The sequence below is a fragment of the Alligator mississippiensis genome, chromosome 3, assembly GCF_030867095.1.
Source record: "Alligator mississippiensis isolate rAllMis1 chromosome 3, rAllMis1, whole genome shotgun sequence".
NCBI classification, from domain to species: domain Eukaryota; kingdom Metazoa; phylum Chordata; order Crocodylia; family Alligatoridae; genus Alligator; species Alligator mississippiensis.
This window is the reverse complement of record NC_081826.1, coordinates 62,874,260-62,891,503: the sequence shown is the minus strand read 5'-3', so window position 1 is coordinate 62,891,503 and position 17,244 is coordinate 62,874,260. Positions and strand designations below refer to the sequence as shown.

The following is a 17,244-nucleotide window of genomic DNA, read 5'->3' as shown; positions in this document are numbered from 1 at the left end:
ATGACCCCCAAGTCTCTTTCTTCCATAGTGCTAACCAACATAGCACTGCCGAGCCTATAAGGATGCTGCGGGTTTTTTTTCCCAAGGTGGAGAACCTTGCATTTATCGGCGTTGAACACCATCAGATTCTCATCCGCCCACTTGCTGAGCCTGTCCAGGTCAGCCTGGATCATCCGCCTGTCTTCTGGTGTGGATGCTTTGCCCCAAAGTTTGGTGTCATCTGTGAACTTGGCCAGTCCGCTTCTGACTCCAGTGTCCACATCATTAATGAAGACGTTGAACAGTATGGGTCCAAGGACAGAGCCTTGGGGGACCCCACTGGTCACAGGACACCACGATGAGTGACTTCCATCAATTACTACCCTCTGGGTCCGACCCCAGAGCCAATTTTCCAGCCAGTGGATCGTGGGGGACCCAAGGCGACAATTGGCCAGTTTCTCCAAGAGACGATCATGGGACACCAGATCGAAGGCTTTTTTGAAGTCAAGATATATGACATCAATCTCTTCTCCCTTGTCCAGGTGATAGGTCACCTGGTCGTAGAAGGAAATGAGATTGGTCAAGCAAGACCTACCCGCAACAAACCCGTGCTGGCTATCCCTTAAGATGTTGGAGTCGGCCAGTCCATTAAGGATGGCCTCCTTAATAAACTTTTCTAAGATCTTCCCTGGGATAAAAGTCAGGCTGATGGGCCTACAGTTAGCCGAATCCACTTTCCTCCCTTTCTTGAAGATAGGCACCACGTTGGCCTTCTTCCAGTCTTCGGGCACTACACCAGAGCGCCAAGAGTTTTCAAAGATCCGCGCTAGAGGCTGGGCTATGATGCTCGCCAGCTCCTTGAGTACCCTGGGGTGAAGATTGTCAGGGCCGGCTGACTTGAAGGTATCGACTCGATTCATTGAGTCCGCTCCTTAGTTTAAAATCTTCATTAGTTTCAGAATCTTCATTAGTGCTGTCATGTGTTTCTCTCTGCTTATAAAACCAGACATTTCAGAACCATGTGCCTAAAATATAGACTTCAAAAAAGAGATAATGATAATACTTTGTAGGATCAAGGCATTAATGTAGGCTTGTAAGAGACTCTACATTTGGGGATGGTTCTCTTATTAAGTCTTGTTGGTGAATTTATATCCATTGAATGAATACTTTTTTTAACTAAGTACTTTAGAATTTAAATTTGATGTTAAAAATCCCACTTCTTTTGGGTTTTTAAAAAAAGTTTCTACTTAAATTCTGGAGGTTTTCAGCTGGGTGTTAACATATATATAGAACAGAAGTACATCTCCACTATATTATACTCCTTTCTGAAGGGGAGAGCAAAATAGCACTTAGGCCCAGATTCAGCAACAATATCCACTAAGGTGGAACATTTCAAACCTGTAAAGTCCATTGAGTGCAATAATATCGGCCCTCCTTGATGGTCCTCAGCAGGGTTTGAGGAAGCAGTTGATAATTAGTATTTAATGTCTTCTAATAAGAAGCAAAATTTGTTAACTTTGAAAGTACTCAGAGGAATTGTGATTTTCATATTCTTCAACCTCAAATGAATAATTTATTGACTGGTTGTATTAAGAGCTTCCAGCAGAATTAGCATTCTGTGTACAATTGGGCCTGTGAACCTGCAAGCTATACCCATCAGAATTCTGTTTATTGCATGTATTTTCTGATTATTCCATGGAGTGATAAACTCTTAAAATTTGTATGGATTATTAATAAAGTAGCAGTGTTCTTAACTGTAAAATCTTTAGTGCTCCTCCCAAACAAATGTATTTCATTAGAGTCCATTTTTTGCATTATCTGTCTTAAGATCTTGCTTTTGTCTTTTGTCTTAAGATCTTGCTTGACTTGCAAAAAATCTTTAAAAATGAACAGGAGTTGGTTATGAAAAACTGATTAAATATATTTTCTAAATTAAATGAAGTGAGGTATGTGTGGGTGTGGGGAAAATGAGAAAAAGTTAATGAGTTAAGAACCACATCAGTGTACTCATCATTCATATTCATTGTTTATACTTTTTTCATTTAACTTAAATGTAAATCTAGTTTGTGCTGTAGCAATATACCCAGTATACCATTTATCCTTTTACTGTATTTACTCAAATATAAGGCAACCCTGATTATAAAATGACTTCCCAATTATCAGATTTTATATATGGAAAGTTTATAAGCTTGTTATAATTTCTCAAGTATAGAATCCAATTATTGGAGGTTTGCCTTGTATTTGTCCCTCTCCCGCTGCTACAGCAGGGAAAGTAAATCTGGGGATCAGGTGTCTCCTTTCCTGTGCCCCCCCCCAAGATCTATCTTCCTTACTATCACACTCTGCTCTCCCTAGGGACATAGAAGTGAGAGGCAGATTTGAACACACTGACCTAGAAATATACATTCCTTAAGTACCTTACAGACAGGGGAATTACTACAGGTATCCATGGATGTGGTTCATCAATAAGTGTTGCAAGTTTTAGACCAGGTACTCCATGAATACTTACACCTTTAAGACGCAATTCTATACTTGTATATAGTTGCATATAGTACAAACTTTTTTTTTTGGAATTATTTTTATGTTCCAGGTCAAATTAGCCAGATCAAATCATAATCCATCTGAATAATTCAGGAGACACATGTGTCCCTGACACCGGAAAGCATCTTCCACCCCAGCCTGGGGCATAAAATACTTACAAAATCTTTGGCAGGCATCCTATGTGCAGGCCCAAGTCCGGAGGGTTGGGGTTTGGATGCCACCAAATTTTGCTTGCTCTCAATCATATGGATGCAGGAGCAAGCTAGGGAGGAGTCCCCCATTTCCATAAAGTCGGTGTGTAGCTGAGATCCTCCTACTGGAAGCTGGCCAGTGGGAAGCTAACTATGAGGCTCTCATAGGGTCTTCTAGCAGCAAGCAGATAGGAGTGCACTCTCTGCTACACAGTGCCATTTTAATTGCATTTTCAGCTTGGGTATCAGACCAGTGCAGTGACTATGCTTGATCTTAGCTCACAAGATTTTTGTTTTAATTGAAAAAAAATTAAATTAGTTATTTATGTACATCCTCTATCATAGACTTCCATTGCACCTTTTTTTTAAAACCACCTTAAGAAACTCGCACACTCATTACAATAACTGCACGTGCTCCCCTGCACCCATATGCACCCACCCTCTGCCCTTCTCTATCCCAAACCCTGGTCCCTTAGTCCAGGCCCCGATTTTGGGTTTCCTTTCTCAGCTCATTCAGTGTCCTTATCACTGTCGATGTCACTGTCCCTTCCACTGCTGCTGATCATGTTGTTGTCCTCCTCACTGTCTCCAGGTCCAGTTGTGTCATTGTCCCTTTCGTTCTCCCTGTCCACTTCCCTTCCCAAAGGGACTTTGAACAGCCTGTGACACAGATGGAGTTGGCTGCATCCTCTTCATCCCTTCCCACCGCTTTCCAGTAGTAGGACTGGAGTTCTCTCAGAAACATTTTAATACAATCCATTTGCTCAAGCTTGGTATGAGGTTCCACTAAGGAACATCAGGAGGTTCCTGCATTGCCACAGGGTGCTTCTGATGTAGGACACAAACTGGTCAAAGTGGGTTGTCTGGGACCCCTGATGTTTAGTCAGGTGTCTGCACAGCGCTGCCTCCCTTGTCATCAGCCTGACTCCTGTCACTTCCTCAAGGAGCTGCCTTACCTTTTTCCATACTCCCTTGGCATAGGGGCAGAGCCAAAGAAGGTGGCTGATGGTCTCGTTCTCACCTCGGCAGCTTGCCCTGGGGCAGCTGGGTCTAGACTCTCGTCTCGCTCTGTGCCTCCACACCTTCACTGAGAGTACACCGTGAGCTATGCACTAGTTCAAGTCTCTGTGGTCTTTTCTTAGGTCTTTGTGGAAGATCCGGTCCCAGACAGCCTGGCAGTCACCATCAGGGAGCAGCTCCAGCGTCGATAGCCTGTCTCTCTCTCTGACTGCTTTCTGTATCTTACTGCGGTTGGACATGATCTCTGGGCTTTCCTTCTGTAGCCCATACTTTCTCCAGAACTCCTTCAGCACACTGTAGAACCAGTTTAGGGGTACTCCATGGTACATGGTCTCCTTCTGGCTGGTGTGTACACCTCCCACAGTCTCAGGAGGTGACCTGTAAAATACTTGACAAGACAGCCTGTTTTGGTTGCTGGCCTGGTCACCAGCTTGCAGATCTGGCTCATGTACTGTGCCCACAGAAACAGGTGAATGTCTGGTATCCCCCTGCCCCTGGCCCATTTTTTCTTGTACATGGTCTTTGTTGCCACCTTCTCCTTTCTGGATCCCCAAAAGAAGATGCACATGGCTTTCTGGATTCTGTGGCTGACATACTTGGGTGGGGGGAAGACCAGTGCAGTGTACAGAAGCACTGGTAGCAACACTGCCTTCATGAGTGCCATGCACCCATCCATGGAGAGGCAGTGTGCATGCCACAGACCCAGTCTCTGCTTCACTTTGGACTCCTTCTTCTCCCAGGCACTCCTTCCACTCAGCTTGGGGTCAAACTCCACCCCAAGGATCTTGACCTCCTCAAGGGGGGCCGAGACTCCCAGGGACGCCAGGTCCCTGAGTTCACCCATGGCCAGGCATGTGCTCTTGCTCACATTGAGCTTGGCCCTTGCTGCCACCTCATAGATCCGTGTGTGCCACAGGGCTCTCTCTGCAGCACGCTTATTCTGGCACAGAATGTTCTTGTCATCCACGTAGGCCAGGACCTTGGTCTATTCCTTGCTTCCTCCAGGAATCAGGATTCCATGCATCCTGGGGTCCTGCCTGAGGTGCTGGGCCCGAGTTTCAGTGGCACAGATAAAAAGGATTAGGGAGAGTGGGCAGCCCTGGTGGACCCCCGACTCTATCGCAATCTGTGCTCTGAAAAACCTATTGACCAGCACCTCACTGCTAACATCTGTGTACAGTGTCCTTATCCAGCCAGTCAAGGACGGAGGGACACCCATTCACTTCAGTGTCTTGAAGAGAAACCAGTGTGGCACTCTGTCGTAGGCCTTTTCCAAGTCCAGGTTCAGCATCGCCCACTTCTGCCTTCTGGCCCATTCCAGCTGGAGTGCATTCCTCAGTTGCAGCAGGGCTCCATGGATCTGGCATCCTGGTACCACAAACAACTGGTCTTCATGGATTATGGAACCTAGGACAGATTTAAATCTCTTGGCCAAGACTTTGGCCAGCAGCTTACAGTCAAAGTTCAGGAGGGTGGTGGGCTTCCAGTTCCTTAACTCTTCCCTCAGACCCTTCATGTGCAAGAGAGTCATGAGGCCCTGGTCCATCCCAACCCCTAAACTGTCCTCCTGAAGTTACTCTTGAAACAGCTCCAACAGGTTGGGGCCTACCAGGTCCCAAAAGGTCACGTAAAACTCCATGGGCAGGCTGTCCAACCCAGGAGTTCTACCATTGTTGAACCTCCAGAGGGTGTGCTCGAGCTCTTCCAGTGTCCACTCCTCCTCTAGCTGCTGCTGCTCAGCTTCTCTGAGGGCCTGGGTGAGTCCCTGCTGCATGGTCCTCACATCGTGCACTGTAGAATTCTCGGTAGAAAGTGGTTACCTTTTCCAGCATGCCTTCCTTCGACTGGTGCTCTGTCTCTCAGGTACATCATGGGCTTCTCTTTGCTCTTCTTTATTCTGGAAAAGTAGGAAGACTACTCCTCCCCCTTTGCTACCCAGGGTACCCTGGCCAGGAAGATATTTTTCCTGGCCTCTTCCTGGTATCAGGCCCCAATCTGGGCCTTTACCTCCCGCATGTCTTTCCTCACATCCCAGCCTGCTGCTGCCTGCCTGTGCAGGTCCTGTAACTTATGGGTCAGGTGTTCATGTTGCCTCCTGTGGGAGAAAGCTCATTGATTGCTGGCCTTCTGGAAGATCCTTGGTCCTGTTTTTGACACTGGCCCACCACTCTGTCTGATTCAGGTACAGGCTCTTGAGGGCCTCCAGTCTGCATAGTGCTCTCTGTAACTTTGCTGGGTCTTTTTGTCTTCCAACAGCCTGGTGTTTAGCTTCCATACCTCCTTGCCCCTCTCCAGCTGACCTCTCATTTTTGCCTGGATTGCGAGGAGACAATGCAGGCCTGAGGAACAGACAGGCATGGAGTGGGCTCCCTTTACCTTCCACCCCTCGGGGAGGAGGACAAAATCTATCCGGGTTTTGGCTTGCACTACTGGGTCCACTCAGGTGAAATTCCCACTGAGGCCTTGGGCTTCTTTCCTGGAGTCTACTAGGCTGTGGTCTTTGATCAGTTGTTTTAGTAGCCCGGAGGATCTTTCTATGCCTGCCCTCTGGGCTGTGCTGACTCTATCTTCCTCGCTGATGACACAGTTGGAATTCCTTGCGATGCTTACCGGTCAGCCACTTCGCATTGTTAGGCCCATGTTTTCTAGGAAATTGTAGCTTGCCTTTGCTTTGGTTGGTGCGTACCCACACAGGACTTCAAAATCTATCCCATTTGCTTCCATGGTGTCTTGCAGCAGCCTTCCTGCTACTATTTCTCTGTGCTGCATGGGGTATACTGTATCTCCTTTCAGCAGAATTGTGACCCCAGTAGCCCTAGTGTCATCTGCCCTGACCACAGGGCTGCCCCAGGCAGCCTGTGTTTGGAGAACAAAGAGCTGCTGGTGTTACTGGGAAGACCACACTCCTGCAGTCAGATCATGTCTGCTTTTATCTCCTCCAGAATCTGTATTACCTGGTCCCATTACCTTTTCCCTAACAAACTTCTCATATTCACAGAAACAATTTTAAGAGTTTTCATTGTGTAGTTAAATTTGGGTGGTGGTGGGGGGGGGTAGGATTTCAGGTACCTCCTTTCTTCTCTCAATTTTAAGTTTGGCTTTCTTTTCCTCACTCTCTGGATCTTTCTGTTTTGCCTGACTGGATCCTCCTTTAGAGTCCCTTGCATGACATCAGTCTAAAGCCAAAAGGCTTATCATTAATCATAGAGTTCATTGGGCTAGGCCCCAGCAGAGACAGCAGTGTTTCAAGTCATGGTTATCCCACATCTCAACACTTCTCAGTATGTGTGTATTACAAATACCTCCTCCCCTCCCACTTCCCCAAAGGAGCCATGTCCTAATTAGCCCCTTACTAGTGCCTGGAACCAGGTGTTCTTGTCATGAGTCCTGGTATCCTCCAAAAATTTATATGTAGATGAGGTGCAGGGCAACCTGGTCTGGCTCCATCTCATGGAGGATGGGCCCACACTAATCATATGTGACAGGCTGAGAAAGTGTGAACAGGAGGATTCTGGGTAAGTTATTTGGGGCCCTGTTTGGTGATGTTTTCCAGGCTTTTAAGGCTAGTTAACAAAAGAGGACTCATTGGAAATGGGAAAGAAATGTCAGCTTAGCTGTGGGAGTGAAGAGGAAATTGAAATGTATTCAATGTATGGCTCACCATGACTCTAAAAGAGTTGACATTGAGGGGGACTGAGTGCAATGGGAACTACTATATAATTTAGATCTATACTGATTTATAAAAAAGCTCTTTTCTTTTGTGGTAGGTTTCTATCAACATATTGAATGTAGCAATTTAGTGGGAGAGTATCAGGATTGCTCTGGTGCTGGTGTGGTATGGTATTGTAGTACTTCTAGGCCTAGTGCTAGTTCTCTGTGGAGGGAACATTTTCCCATTTTTTATGGCTATTAAAAAACAAAATAGAAAATGGTTCCCAGCATTGTGTGTTTTATGGTTGTTCTCAGTACTGGTTGCTTTAGTTAACTTTAATAGTTGGTTTCTATTTCTGAGCACATGCTGCTTTTGGCAGCAGTTCAATTATAGATGATGTATTTAGTGAGGTTTCCTTATAAATATAAGACAAGGGGCTTTTTCTCACATGCTGATTGGGGGGGAAATCCTCGTCTTATATTTGAGTAAATATGGTACTACAAGAAAACCAAAACAAACTTTTCCCAGCACCAAAGCATATCTGGTTTGTAAGCATTTTCATGGAAAGTTTTTCACTGGGACCTAATCTTGAGAGGTACATGCTCCATATCTCTCAGAATCAAGCCTAATAAAAAGAGAGTTTTCAGGTGTCCTTTTTATGGGAATAATTGGTCTTTGAATCCTTAATTTCCAGTATTCAATAACTGAAAATATCCAGGAACATCCTAGGACTAAATACCAGTTTGAATTATTGCCTATGTGTATATGGTCACAGGGCAAACATATTTTAATTGGAATAACAGAACTGGATACCTCATTTATAGTTGATCTAGAGCACAAGAAATATAATTTTTAAATGAAATTTTAAACAGTGATCTGTAAAAAAATGATGGCTTATAAAAACAGCTTTGCAAACCACATTAGGGGTGTAGCCTAAGAAATACTGCAGTGTTCTGTGGATGTTTTAATTGTATACAATGAAAAAAATTAAATATTTCATCCTGATATTTTTCCTCTTCTCACAGCACTGGAGAGCATGGAAGGATATTATTACAGGGACAGTGTATCAGTAGAAGAATTTCAAGCCCAGATTAATGCAGCCTCACTAGAAAAAGTCAAGCAGTATAACCAGAAACTCAGGTAGGTAATAAGCCAGCCTTCCCTATGTTTGCTACATAGCCTCCATACTAAGGTGGAGCTTTTCAAATTATGGTAGATAATAGAACATTCATTTGTGGTCTGTAGTGAGCTAACTGGACTTGACTCTTCTTATTTCTAATTGCTAACTTGAATTTTAAAATACATTAAATTCTTTTCTAATATTTTTCCTTGAAAAAAAGCACTTTTGGAATTGTCTTGGTGGTGTTCTGTTCCTGTAAAAAGAGGGGGAGCTGTTGTCTTTGTAATCAGAAACAGACTAGAATGTGACTTTTTAAGTGAAGCTCATGACTCTGAGAGCTCTACTCAGTGGGAGCATCTACACGTGTGCTTTACTGCACATTAGACTGATCTAATGTTCAGTAAAGCATCACCTTTTACATGTGCGGCAATTACTGTGCAGTAGATTATGTAAAGCAATGTTTGCTAGTTCTGTCAATTACTAGTTTGTATAGGAGATTGGCTAAGAGAATCTAATAAAGGAACTACAGCAGTAAAATCCATTGACTTTTGGAGAATTATTATCAAAGAAAAACATAAAACTGAAAATATTTCCTGGAATTATGCTTATTTGGACTGAAAGCCTCAGAGTAACTTTGAAGGCAGTAGAAATTATGCATATAGAACCACCTAATTAAGAACAAACTAAGCCAAATAACCATAAGCCCCTTCCCTTTCACCAGAATCATGCACATATCTTCTTGACCCTGAATTTATAAATCATTTCACAGTCTTTTGATAATCTCAGCCTTAGGATAAATCACTGTAGGGAGCTAAAAGGAAAGAAATAGTTACACCTGAAGAGGGCATGGGGATGTGTTAATATAGAACCATTTCAAGCAATCACAGTTGTGGCTAAGTCATCTATCAATGAAAACTGTTGACATGAATCTAGTTTCCAGATAACACTGAGCCATTATAACTTAATAGAACTAAAATATGCTAATTTTCTGTGGAGATGGCATGATATTTGCTTACCTTTGATGGCACTTAAAAATGGTTTGAGCTGTTGACCTAAACATGTCTATGCAACTTGAACAGTTAGATGCAACAATCAATAATAATTTGGCTTTTTGGCACTTAATTCTGCAAATACTAACTGTGCATTTCAATGAATTTTAACTGTGTAGAAAACTTTAACAGCATTTTATTTCTTTCAAGATAAGAATTTCTCACACATTTCTTAAATAACTCCATAAAGTCATTTAAACTTGAATGACTCAACAGACTTTTTGGTATAATTTAAAAAATGTCAAGAAGTATGTGTTACTCCTTGTACAAAATAAAGATGGTGATTCCCTGTTTTAATTGAAAAGTTCAGTCATAAATATGGAACTATAATCAGCTTTGCCATATTATAGCAGATATTTTATCCTGGATACAAGATCTACCTTAATTCTAATTTAGGTATTCATAAAATGTTTATAATTTACAGTTCTTGGGTTTTTTTCAAGTACATCTCATGATTGATATATCAGTTATAGGATTATCATATTTATGGTGAAGCATGGAAGGTAGTTTGAAGCCAGCTATAGAATAGGTTTCTGTCTTTCTTATGACTCAGACTAATCAATCTTTATCTAATCAATAGTATAAGGAAACATTAATTTTAGGATAGCTATGGTTTAGTTTTCCCCTAGAATTGCAAAAAAGCACATCAGCAAAGGAGAAATACTTTATCTGTATAAAAATATTGAGAAACTGCTGCTGATATATTTATCTTTATACAGTCAGCCAGATTGCATTTATGTTTATAGTTAACCATTAGCATCGTCATTTCTGTTTCTCAGACACCTGCAGGAGAAAAAAAATGTTGTGCTGAAATTCTGTTTGCAAGTTGGGGAGATGGTGGTAGTTGCCAGCACTGTAAATATAGTCTGATCTAATGGTTTGCAAATGAGAACATGCTGCACAATCAGAAGAAAGTAATTAAATCAGCAAAGATTTTAAACATGTTTATTACCAGGGATCCTGATTTTCTCTGTTAAAAAATCCCAAATTCTCTAATAAAAAATCTGAAATTCTCTGATTAGAAAACCCCAAATCTATGTTTTTCTATAATTAAAATTAAATGCCACTATATATATTCTTATATAATAAAGGGCTTAGTCCATCTGTCTGTCTGTCTGTCTGTAACCTTCTTGGAGCACTCTGACTGGTTAGTGAAACAACCTATCAAAGTGCGGAGCACTGCCATGACAGCAGGGACATAGGGGACGGAGTGGCAGGGTGGGGGAGGGGCCAAGGCCAGAGCCACTGGCCTTGCCTCCCCACTCCATCCCCACCATCATGGCAGTGCTCTGCCTCCAAGAAGCAGGGCTGGGGGGGGGGGGTGGAGGGAGAGGGTAAGGCCAGCGGTGGTGGCATGGGGTGCTGGCAGAGGGGGACGGAGGGGACAGCTGGGCAAGCTTCCCCCCACCTGCTCCTGGGAGGGGGTGGTGGGTGGTGGTGCATTTTTCCATGTTTTTCCATGGCAAAAGGAAAACCTGGATCTCTATTTATTATTATATGTTTGACAGCTCAGTGGTAATCCTCTAATTTAGAGAAAGTATATAAAAAGCTTACACCTTAGCAGTATACCTTAGCAGTATAGTAGCTGATGTTAAGTGACTCCCATTTCTTCTAATCTCTTTAGGTCTCTTTTACCCTGAGATTTTTTTTAACCCTTCTCTTGACCTTGTACTCTCCTTTAGTTCTTTCTCTTCACAAACTAAATGTGCTTTAGTTATTCCTGTCTTAAATCCACCTTCAATTCTCACTTGCCTTTCCATCAACTGTGCAATCTCCCTTCCTTTTTCCATCTTTAAGCATTTTGGAGTTCTTCTCCAATTTGGTCCTGTCCAATCTGGGTTCTCCTTTGTGCTCTACTGAACCCACTTATGGTATTTTCCTTATTGACCTCTTCATAGCCTGTGCTCAGAATTAATGCTTCATCTTCATGTTTCTTGGTCCATCACCTTTGATCCCTACATAGCCTTTCTTTTTGGGTGTTGTTCTTGGATTCTGTGCCCTCTCCTGGTTTTCCTCTGACCTCTTAAGTGCTTCTTGTACCTCTCTCCTCTTATACTTCTGCATCTCATCTCTGTTGCTTCAAGTATACATAAATTTAACCACCATTTCTACAACTTGCAGGTATATCTCTTTAGATCTAGTATCTCATTCAGTCTTTCTGACATTCCTTCCATGCATGGAATCACCAGGTTTTCAGGTTTTAGTTCACGATCACTATGGTTATAACAGAGAACTTAATTTTTCATTCTTTCACTTTCTCAATCATTATACTGTCTGTCACTTAGGACTATGACCCTGGGTGTCATTTTGACCCATTTATCTCTGTAGGTTCTCACTTCTTGTCTCTGTTTAAATCTTGTAGATTCTTGTGTTGAGAATACTGCTTGTCATTATTTTCTGATGCTATCTGTATCTAGATACTATCTCATGTCTTTTTACTTAGACTGTAAACTTTTTGGGGCACAGACTACTTTTTTTGCTCTGTGTTTATATATTGAATAATCTAGTCCTGGTCTAGAACACCTCTGGACTATGGTAATACAATTATAAATTATGTCTGCATATTGAACACAATGTCTTTACAGGAACTGTTTACTAATTTTGAATAATTTAAATTTAAAAGGACACAGGAAGGTTGTATCTTAATTGTTTATCATTTTAGATTTTTGTACTGTTTAAGATATCCATTAACATTTGAAAAAATCTTACCACATATGTCTCTTACATTTGGCAAATGCCTGATATTTTTCTTTTTTGAATATGGAGCATAAGCTAGGCCACTATGACTATCATTAACTTAAGTGCATGACAGAGGGCCAAGTCCAAATCAACATAATAAGTGATTAAGCAGAACTTCATTGTTAAGTAATTGCCTAAGTTACAAAAAGAAAGATCAACCTCAAACCCACTTCAGAACCTGAAAAATCCCTTATGTTCTTAGACAGTGATTCTCAAATGGGGCTCTGTGAGATCTTTTGAAGGGTGCTGCAAGATGTGAGACAGTAAGTGCAGGCTTCTCCTTGACTAACCACCCCTTCTCCCTCTTTCCTAACTGCCCAGCCCCTCACCAGCTCCCCTTGTCCCCCAGTAGAGACCTTTTCCTGTGATATCCCTGACTACATAATGTTCTAGTTTTTCATTTAAAGGGTGCTGTTACAGGTTACCTTTAAAACATTGTAAATCTGTGGAATGTTATGACATCAAAGTTAGAACAGTTTCAGAGCAGTAACAGATTAAGGTTTAATGCCATCTCAGACCTGTACAACTGACTTGCCATTAGAGGGCCTGGTGAGTAGGGGTGTGGACAGAAGCCAGGACTCTATGCTTCCTTTGGGTGGGAGAGGACATTACCTTGGAAATGAAGAAACCACCATGGGGTTGTGGCTTCCTTCACTCTACAGTCAGCAGGAGCCAGGTAGAGCCACAGCTGAGGATGCGGGGGAAAGTTTTGGAAAAAAAATCTGTTTGAAGTGAATGGGCAGAAATAGAGAGACGTAAAGAGAAAGGAGTGAAAAGAACCGCCCATCAGCCAGTGATGGTGGATATTACAGCTATTCTACTGACTGATGATGCATTTTCTCTTGTGGCTGTAAAGACTGATGTTAGACTTGCAGGTCCTGCCACAGTTGTCACAGCTGTACATGGTGTTAGGGGCTACTGTACTGACAGGCTGTTTCCTTCAGTTGCATTTCTGTTGTAAATCGAGTGACCATTTCTTATTGTGATATTGGACTCTATGACTGAGAAGGGAGCACCACTTTGTCCTCTCTCCTGCTAAGGCCTCCCAAAGGTTTGGGTCAATTCCAAAAATCTTCATATCTTTCTTGCAGATATCTTTGAAGTGCAAATTCAGGGACCCTACTCTTCTCTCCCCATCTATAATTTTCCCATACAGGATGTCCTTTAGAATGCACCCATTGTCCAGCCTGTGAAGATGGCCAGCCAGCATAGGTGCCACTGTTTGAGTAGTGCAGTGATGGCTGTCAGGTTGGCTTTGGTGATGACTTTTGTGTTGGTGATTCTGCCTTGCCCCTTGATGCCAAGGATGCTCCATAAACAGTGCAGGTGGAAGCTATTCAGCTTCTTTTGTTAATATGCATATGTTGAACATGCCTCACTGCTATAGGTAAGGAAACTGAGGATACAGGCTTTGTACACAAGTTTGTTTCGATTGTGAGTTTTGTATTGTTCCAGACTCGTTTGGAGAGCTTACTGAAAGTGGTAGCTGCTTTTCCAATGCACACATTTAGCTCTTCATCCAGTGATAGGTTGTCACTCACTGTGGATCCAAGGTAGCAGAACTTGTTCACTGCTTCAAGAGTTGTGTTGTCAAGGCTTGATAGGCGGTGACTGGAGAGCACCCTGTCCTAGGACCACAATCTGCTCAATGCTGATGGCCAGGGCAAACATCCTGCAAGCATGGGAGAGACAATTCATGAGTATTTGTAATTGGGCTTCTCCATGGGGAGTGAGTACAACATCATCAGCAAAAATGAGCTACCTAATAATTATGTGCCTCACTTTTGTCTTGGCCTTTAGATGTGATAGACTATTGAGTTTGCCATCGGATCTTGTGCGAAGGTATATGCTTTCCTCAAAGCCATCAAAATAGTAGTGCAGCAGCATAGAAAAGATCTTAAGAAGTCTGGGAGTGTGGGTACCAGAATACAACCTTGCTTCACTACACTCTTTATTTCAAACCATCAAACTGAACTGTGGCCTGCATGTTTTTGTGAAAGTAGTGTATCATGCTGAGTAATGTTGGGGGGCATCCAACCTTTATCAAAACCTTGAACAAACCTGCTCTTCTGACAGTGTCAAGGGCTTTCATCAGCTTGACAGAAGCCACGTACATTTGCTTATTTTGTTCTGTTCATTTTTCTTGTAGTTGGCATAAAGAGAATATCGTTTCCACTGTTTACCTCTGTACTCTGAATCCACACTGTGATTCTGGGTAGACACGGTCAAGAAGTTCTTGCAAGCATTTCAAGATGACACTGGTAAAGAATAATAATAATAAAAAATGACCAAAATCTTGCATGTGTTTCACTGTCTTGGGATTGGGTTGGGTGAAGTTGGGTTAGTACTCACATCAGGGCAGAGCTGAGATACAGTAGTTTGCTGCATGCCACACAGGGGCAGTAGTTGAGTTAGCATTCATACCAGGGCAGAGCTGACACAATCGGCTTGCTGCATGCATGCCATACTGGGGTGGAGCTGAGACCCAGTGAGCTTGCTGCATGTCACATTGGGGCAGAGCTAAGACTCACCTGTTGGTTTCCATTGTCTGGCTCATTCTCATCATGGAGGGAGGTAGGCAGTAGGATTTCTGTTGCTGTTTGCACGGGAGTACTAGAGCAAGCAGCAAACTGGCAAGCAGCATCTGGGTGCTCAGAGGGGTCAGGGTATGCTGGGGTTGCCTTCCCCAGGGGTAGGAGGGGATGTTGGCTTGGAGCCAGGAGAGTTCAGGAGGGCTGAAAGTTTGCCCATGGAACAAAGGAGTGGGAAAGACTGGGAATAGAGCATCCTGGGATGCTGCAGGAATGAAAATACAGTATTTCCCTGGACTGAACTGGGTAAAACAGTTCAAAGATAACCCTCATTTGAGTTAGCATAGTTTTAAAATATTTAGAGGGTACTTAGCATGGGCTTGCACCCTTTAATGAGTGAATGCTTCTGTTTTAAGTGTCTTTAAGACAGTTTAAAGGTAACCTGTAACACCAGCCTTAGAAGATATGACTAAACAGTGAGGGAAGTAATTGCAAACTGCTGTCTGTATCCTCACCACTGATTCAGATGCTAATCACCATTTGATAGTAATGGAAGCATATTTGGAAAAAAAATATTTCTTTCCTTATTGCTTATCATGAGTTGTGATTTGGGACTGTTCTTTTTAAGCCAGTTGTGTCCAGAATTATTGGCAGATAGGTTAATTGCCTTTTGTAAAGCTGAAGAAGAGGGAAAACAAACTAAATGAAAAAGAAAGTCTAACTAGTAGCTTTCTTCTGTGTTGTGATTTCCTTTGATGATACTCCTTTTAGAAGGTAAACTTAAGTCTGTTGCTCTAAAGAAGCAATTATAATCAGTGAATTTAATAACAAATGATTTAGCTAACTGCCCTCATTACAATGCACATCTGGTTCCACAGAATATAATAGTAGTCATTTAAAATGTTTCAGCTACAATGCAGCATCAAATGGTTTCTGTAGCTAAAAGATTTCTGTATCAATTCTTTTGGCACTAGTAGCCTTTCACAGAATGATGACAAATTTAATTTAATCCTTTAGTCAGGGATAGCATATTATGCTTCCAGGTAGTTTTAATATAGTTATTCTTTTGTTCCTTTAGTTTTTCTAAATACAGGAAAGAAAAGAAAAAGGAAATGTTTCTGTCTCTAGAGTTTACACATGAATGCAATACAATTCATATAGGTTTCATAGACATTAGGGCTAGGAGGGGCCTTGCAAGATCATCAGGTCCAGCCCCCTGCCTGAGGAGTGTTATTTCTTAGTACCTATACAAAGTATACAAAGTAACTTCTCTAATCAGTAGGTTATTGATCTAATATTTTTTTCCTGAGAATTTATTCAGGGCAGATAATTGAGGCTGCCATCATGTCTTCAGACCATAACTAAAGTTCTCTAATAGTTACTTTGACACAACTGATCTATGACCTATATCTACCTATCTGTAGTTAATTAAAATTCCAGATATTGACTGAGAGAAAAAGAGTGCCTGTTTCCCTTGATAACAAGCTTGATTGTATTATGACTGTTGTTATTGTCCCTCTAATTCAGAAAAAAACCCACCCCACTTCAGTTATTTTCACAAAACAAAACCGAGTCCCATGGAAATATTTCCATTGCAATGGAGTAACATATTGCTGAAATATTTGCCTTAAAGGAATGCATGATTTTCTGTATATTTGGTAAATGGATTTATGTTTAATTATTTGCTAACAATGCATTGCAACACTGCATACACAAATTAACTGTGAATCTTACAGAACTATATAAAAATGAACCCTGGTATTTCATAGTTTTTTAGGCTGTGGTCCAGAATGAATCTGTTAGGAATATTTGAACTTCTCTTTAAATGAGATATCTTGATGAAGATATTCAGGATTAGATGTTCATTCTCAAGGAATTAACAGGAAAACATAGCTAAATTTGTCTCCTGGCAAACTTAATGAGAAACATTTTAGATACAACAGAAAGTAAGATTCATTACTTCTAAATGAAGCAACACTAGAGAGGGAATAGGGAGATGCTGAACGAAGTAAATTAGGTTTGCTGGCTAGTATAAAAGATATCCCCAACTGGTTTGATTGTAGTTTGGCTTTTTCTCTACCAGCAGTAGGCTCTTTCTTTGAAGAAATCCATTGTTTCTTTAAATCTTTGATAAAGTATCTTTGTGTCTTTGACATGTTTCCTTATGTTAGTTAATATGAAATTTTGGAAGTGCCCATCTTGACACACTATCCCATAAATATGAAAGGACCAAGCTTCTAATTCTACAGTCATGGTACTAAATACCTTGTTCATTCTATTTTGGATTCTTCAAAAGCAAAAAAGATAACTTTTTTAAAGCTTGCATTTTTTAATTTATAGGTTATTGATTTTAATTCAGTCCAAGGTAGTAGTAACAGCTATCCAATAATTGTTTAGCACTTTGTCATTTTAATTGCTTTAT

The 17,244-nt window shown here is 41.7% G+C and overlaps 1 protein-coding gene across 3 annotated transcripts in view; it reads left to right on the top strand.

Annotated features, from left to right (window-relative positions):
• PREX2 (phosphatidylinositol-3,4,5-trisphosphate dependent Rac exchange factor 2) overlaps positions 1-17,244 on the top strand; it is a 326,102-nt gene that overhangs the window by 255,170 nt on the left and 53,688 nt on the right. For 2 of the 3 annotated variants that reach the window (XM_019498648.2, XM_006260933.4), the window contains one exon: positions 8,409-8,523. In XM_019498648.2, the coding sequence (XP_019354193.2) occupies positions 8,409-8,523 (115 nt within the window). Of the gene's footprint in view, positions 1-8,408; positions 8,524-14,440; positions 15,500-17,244 lie in introns of those variants that run through there. The other variant, XM_059724003.1, reaches the window with a different exon arrangement.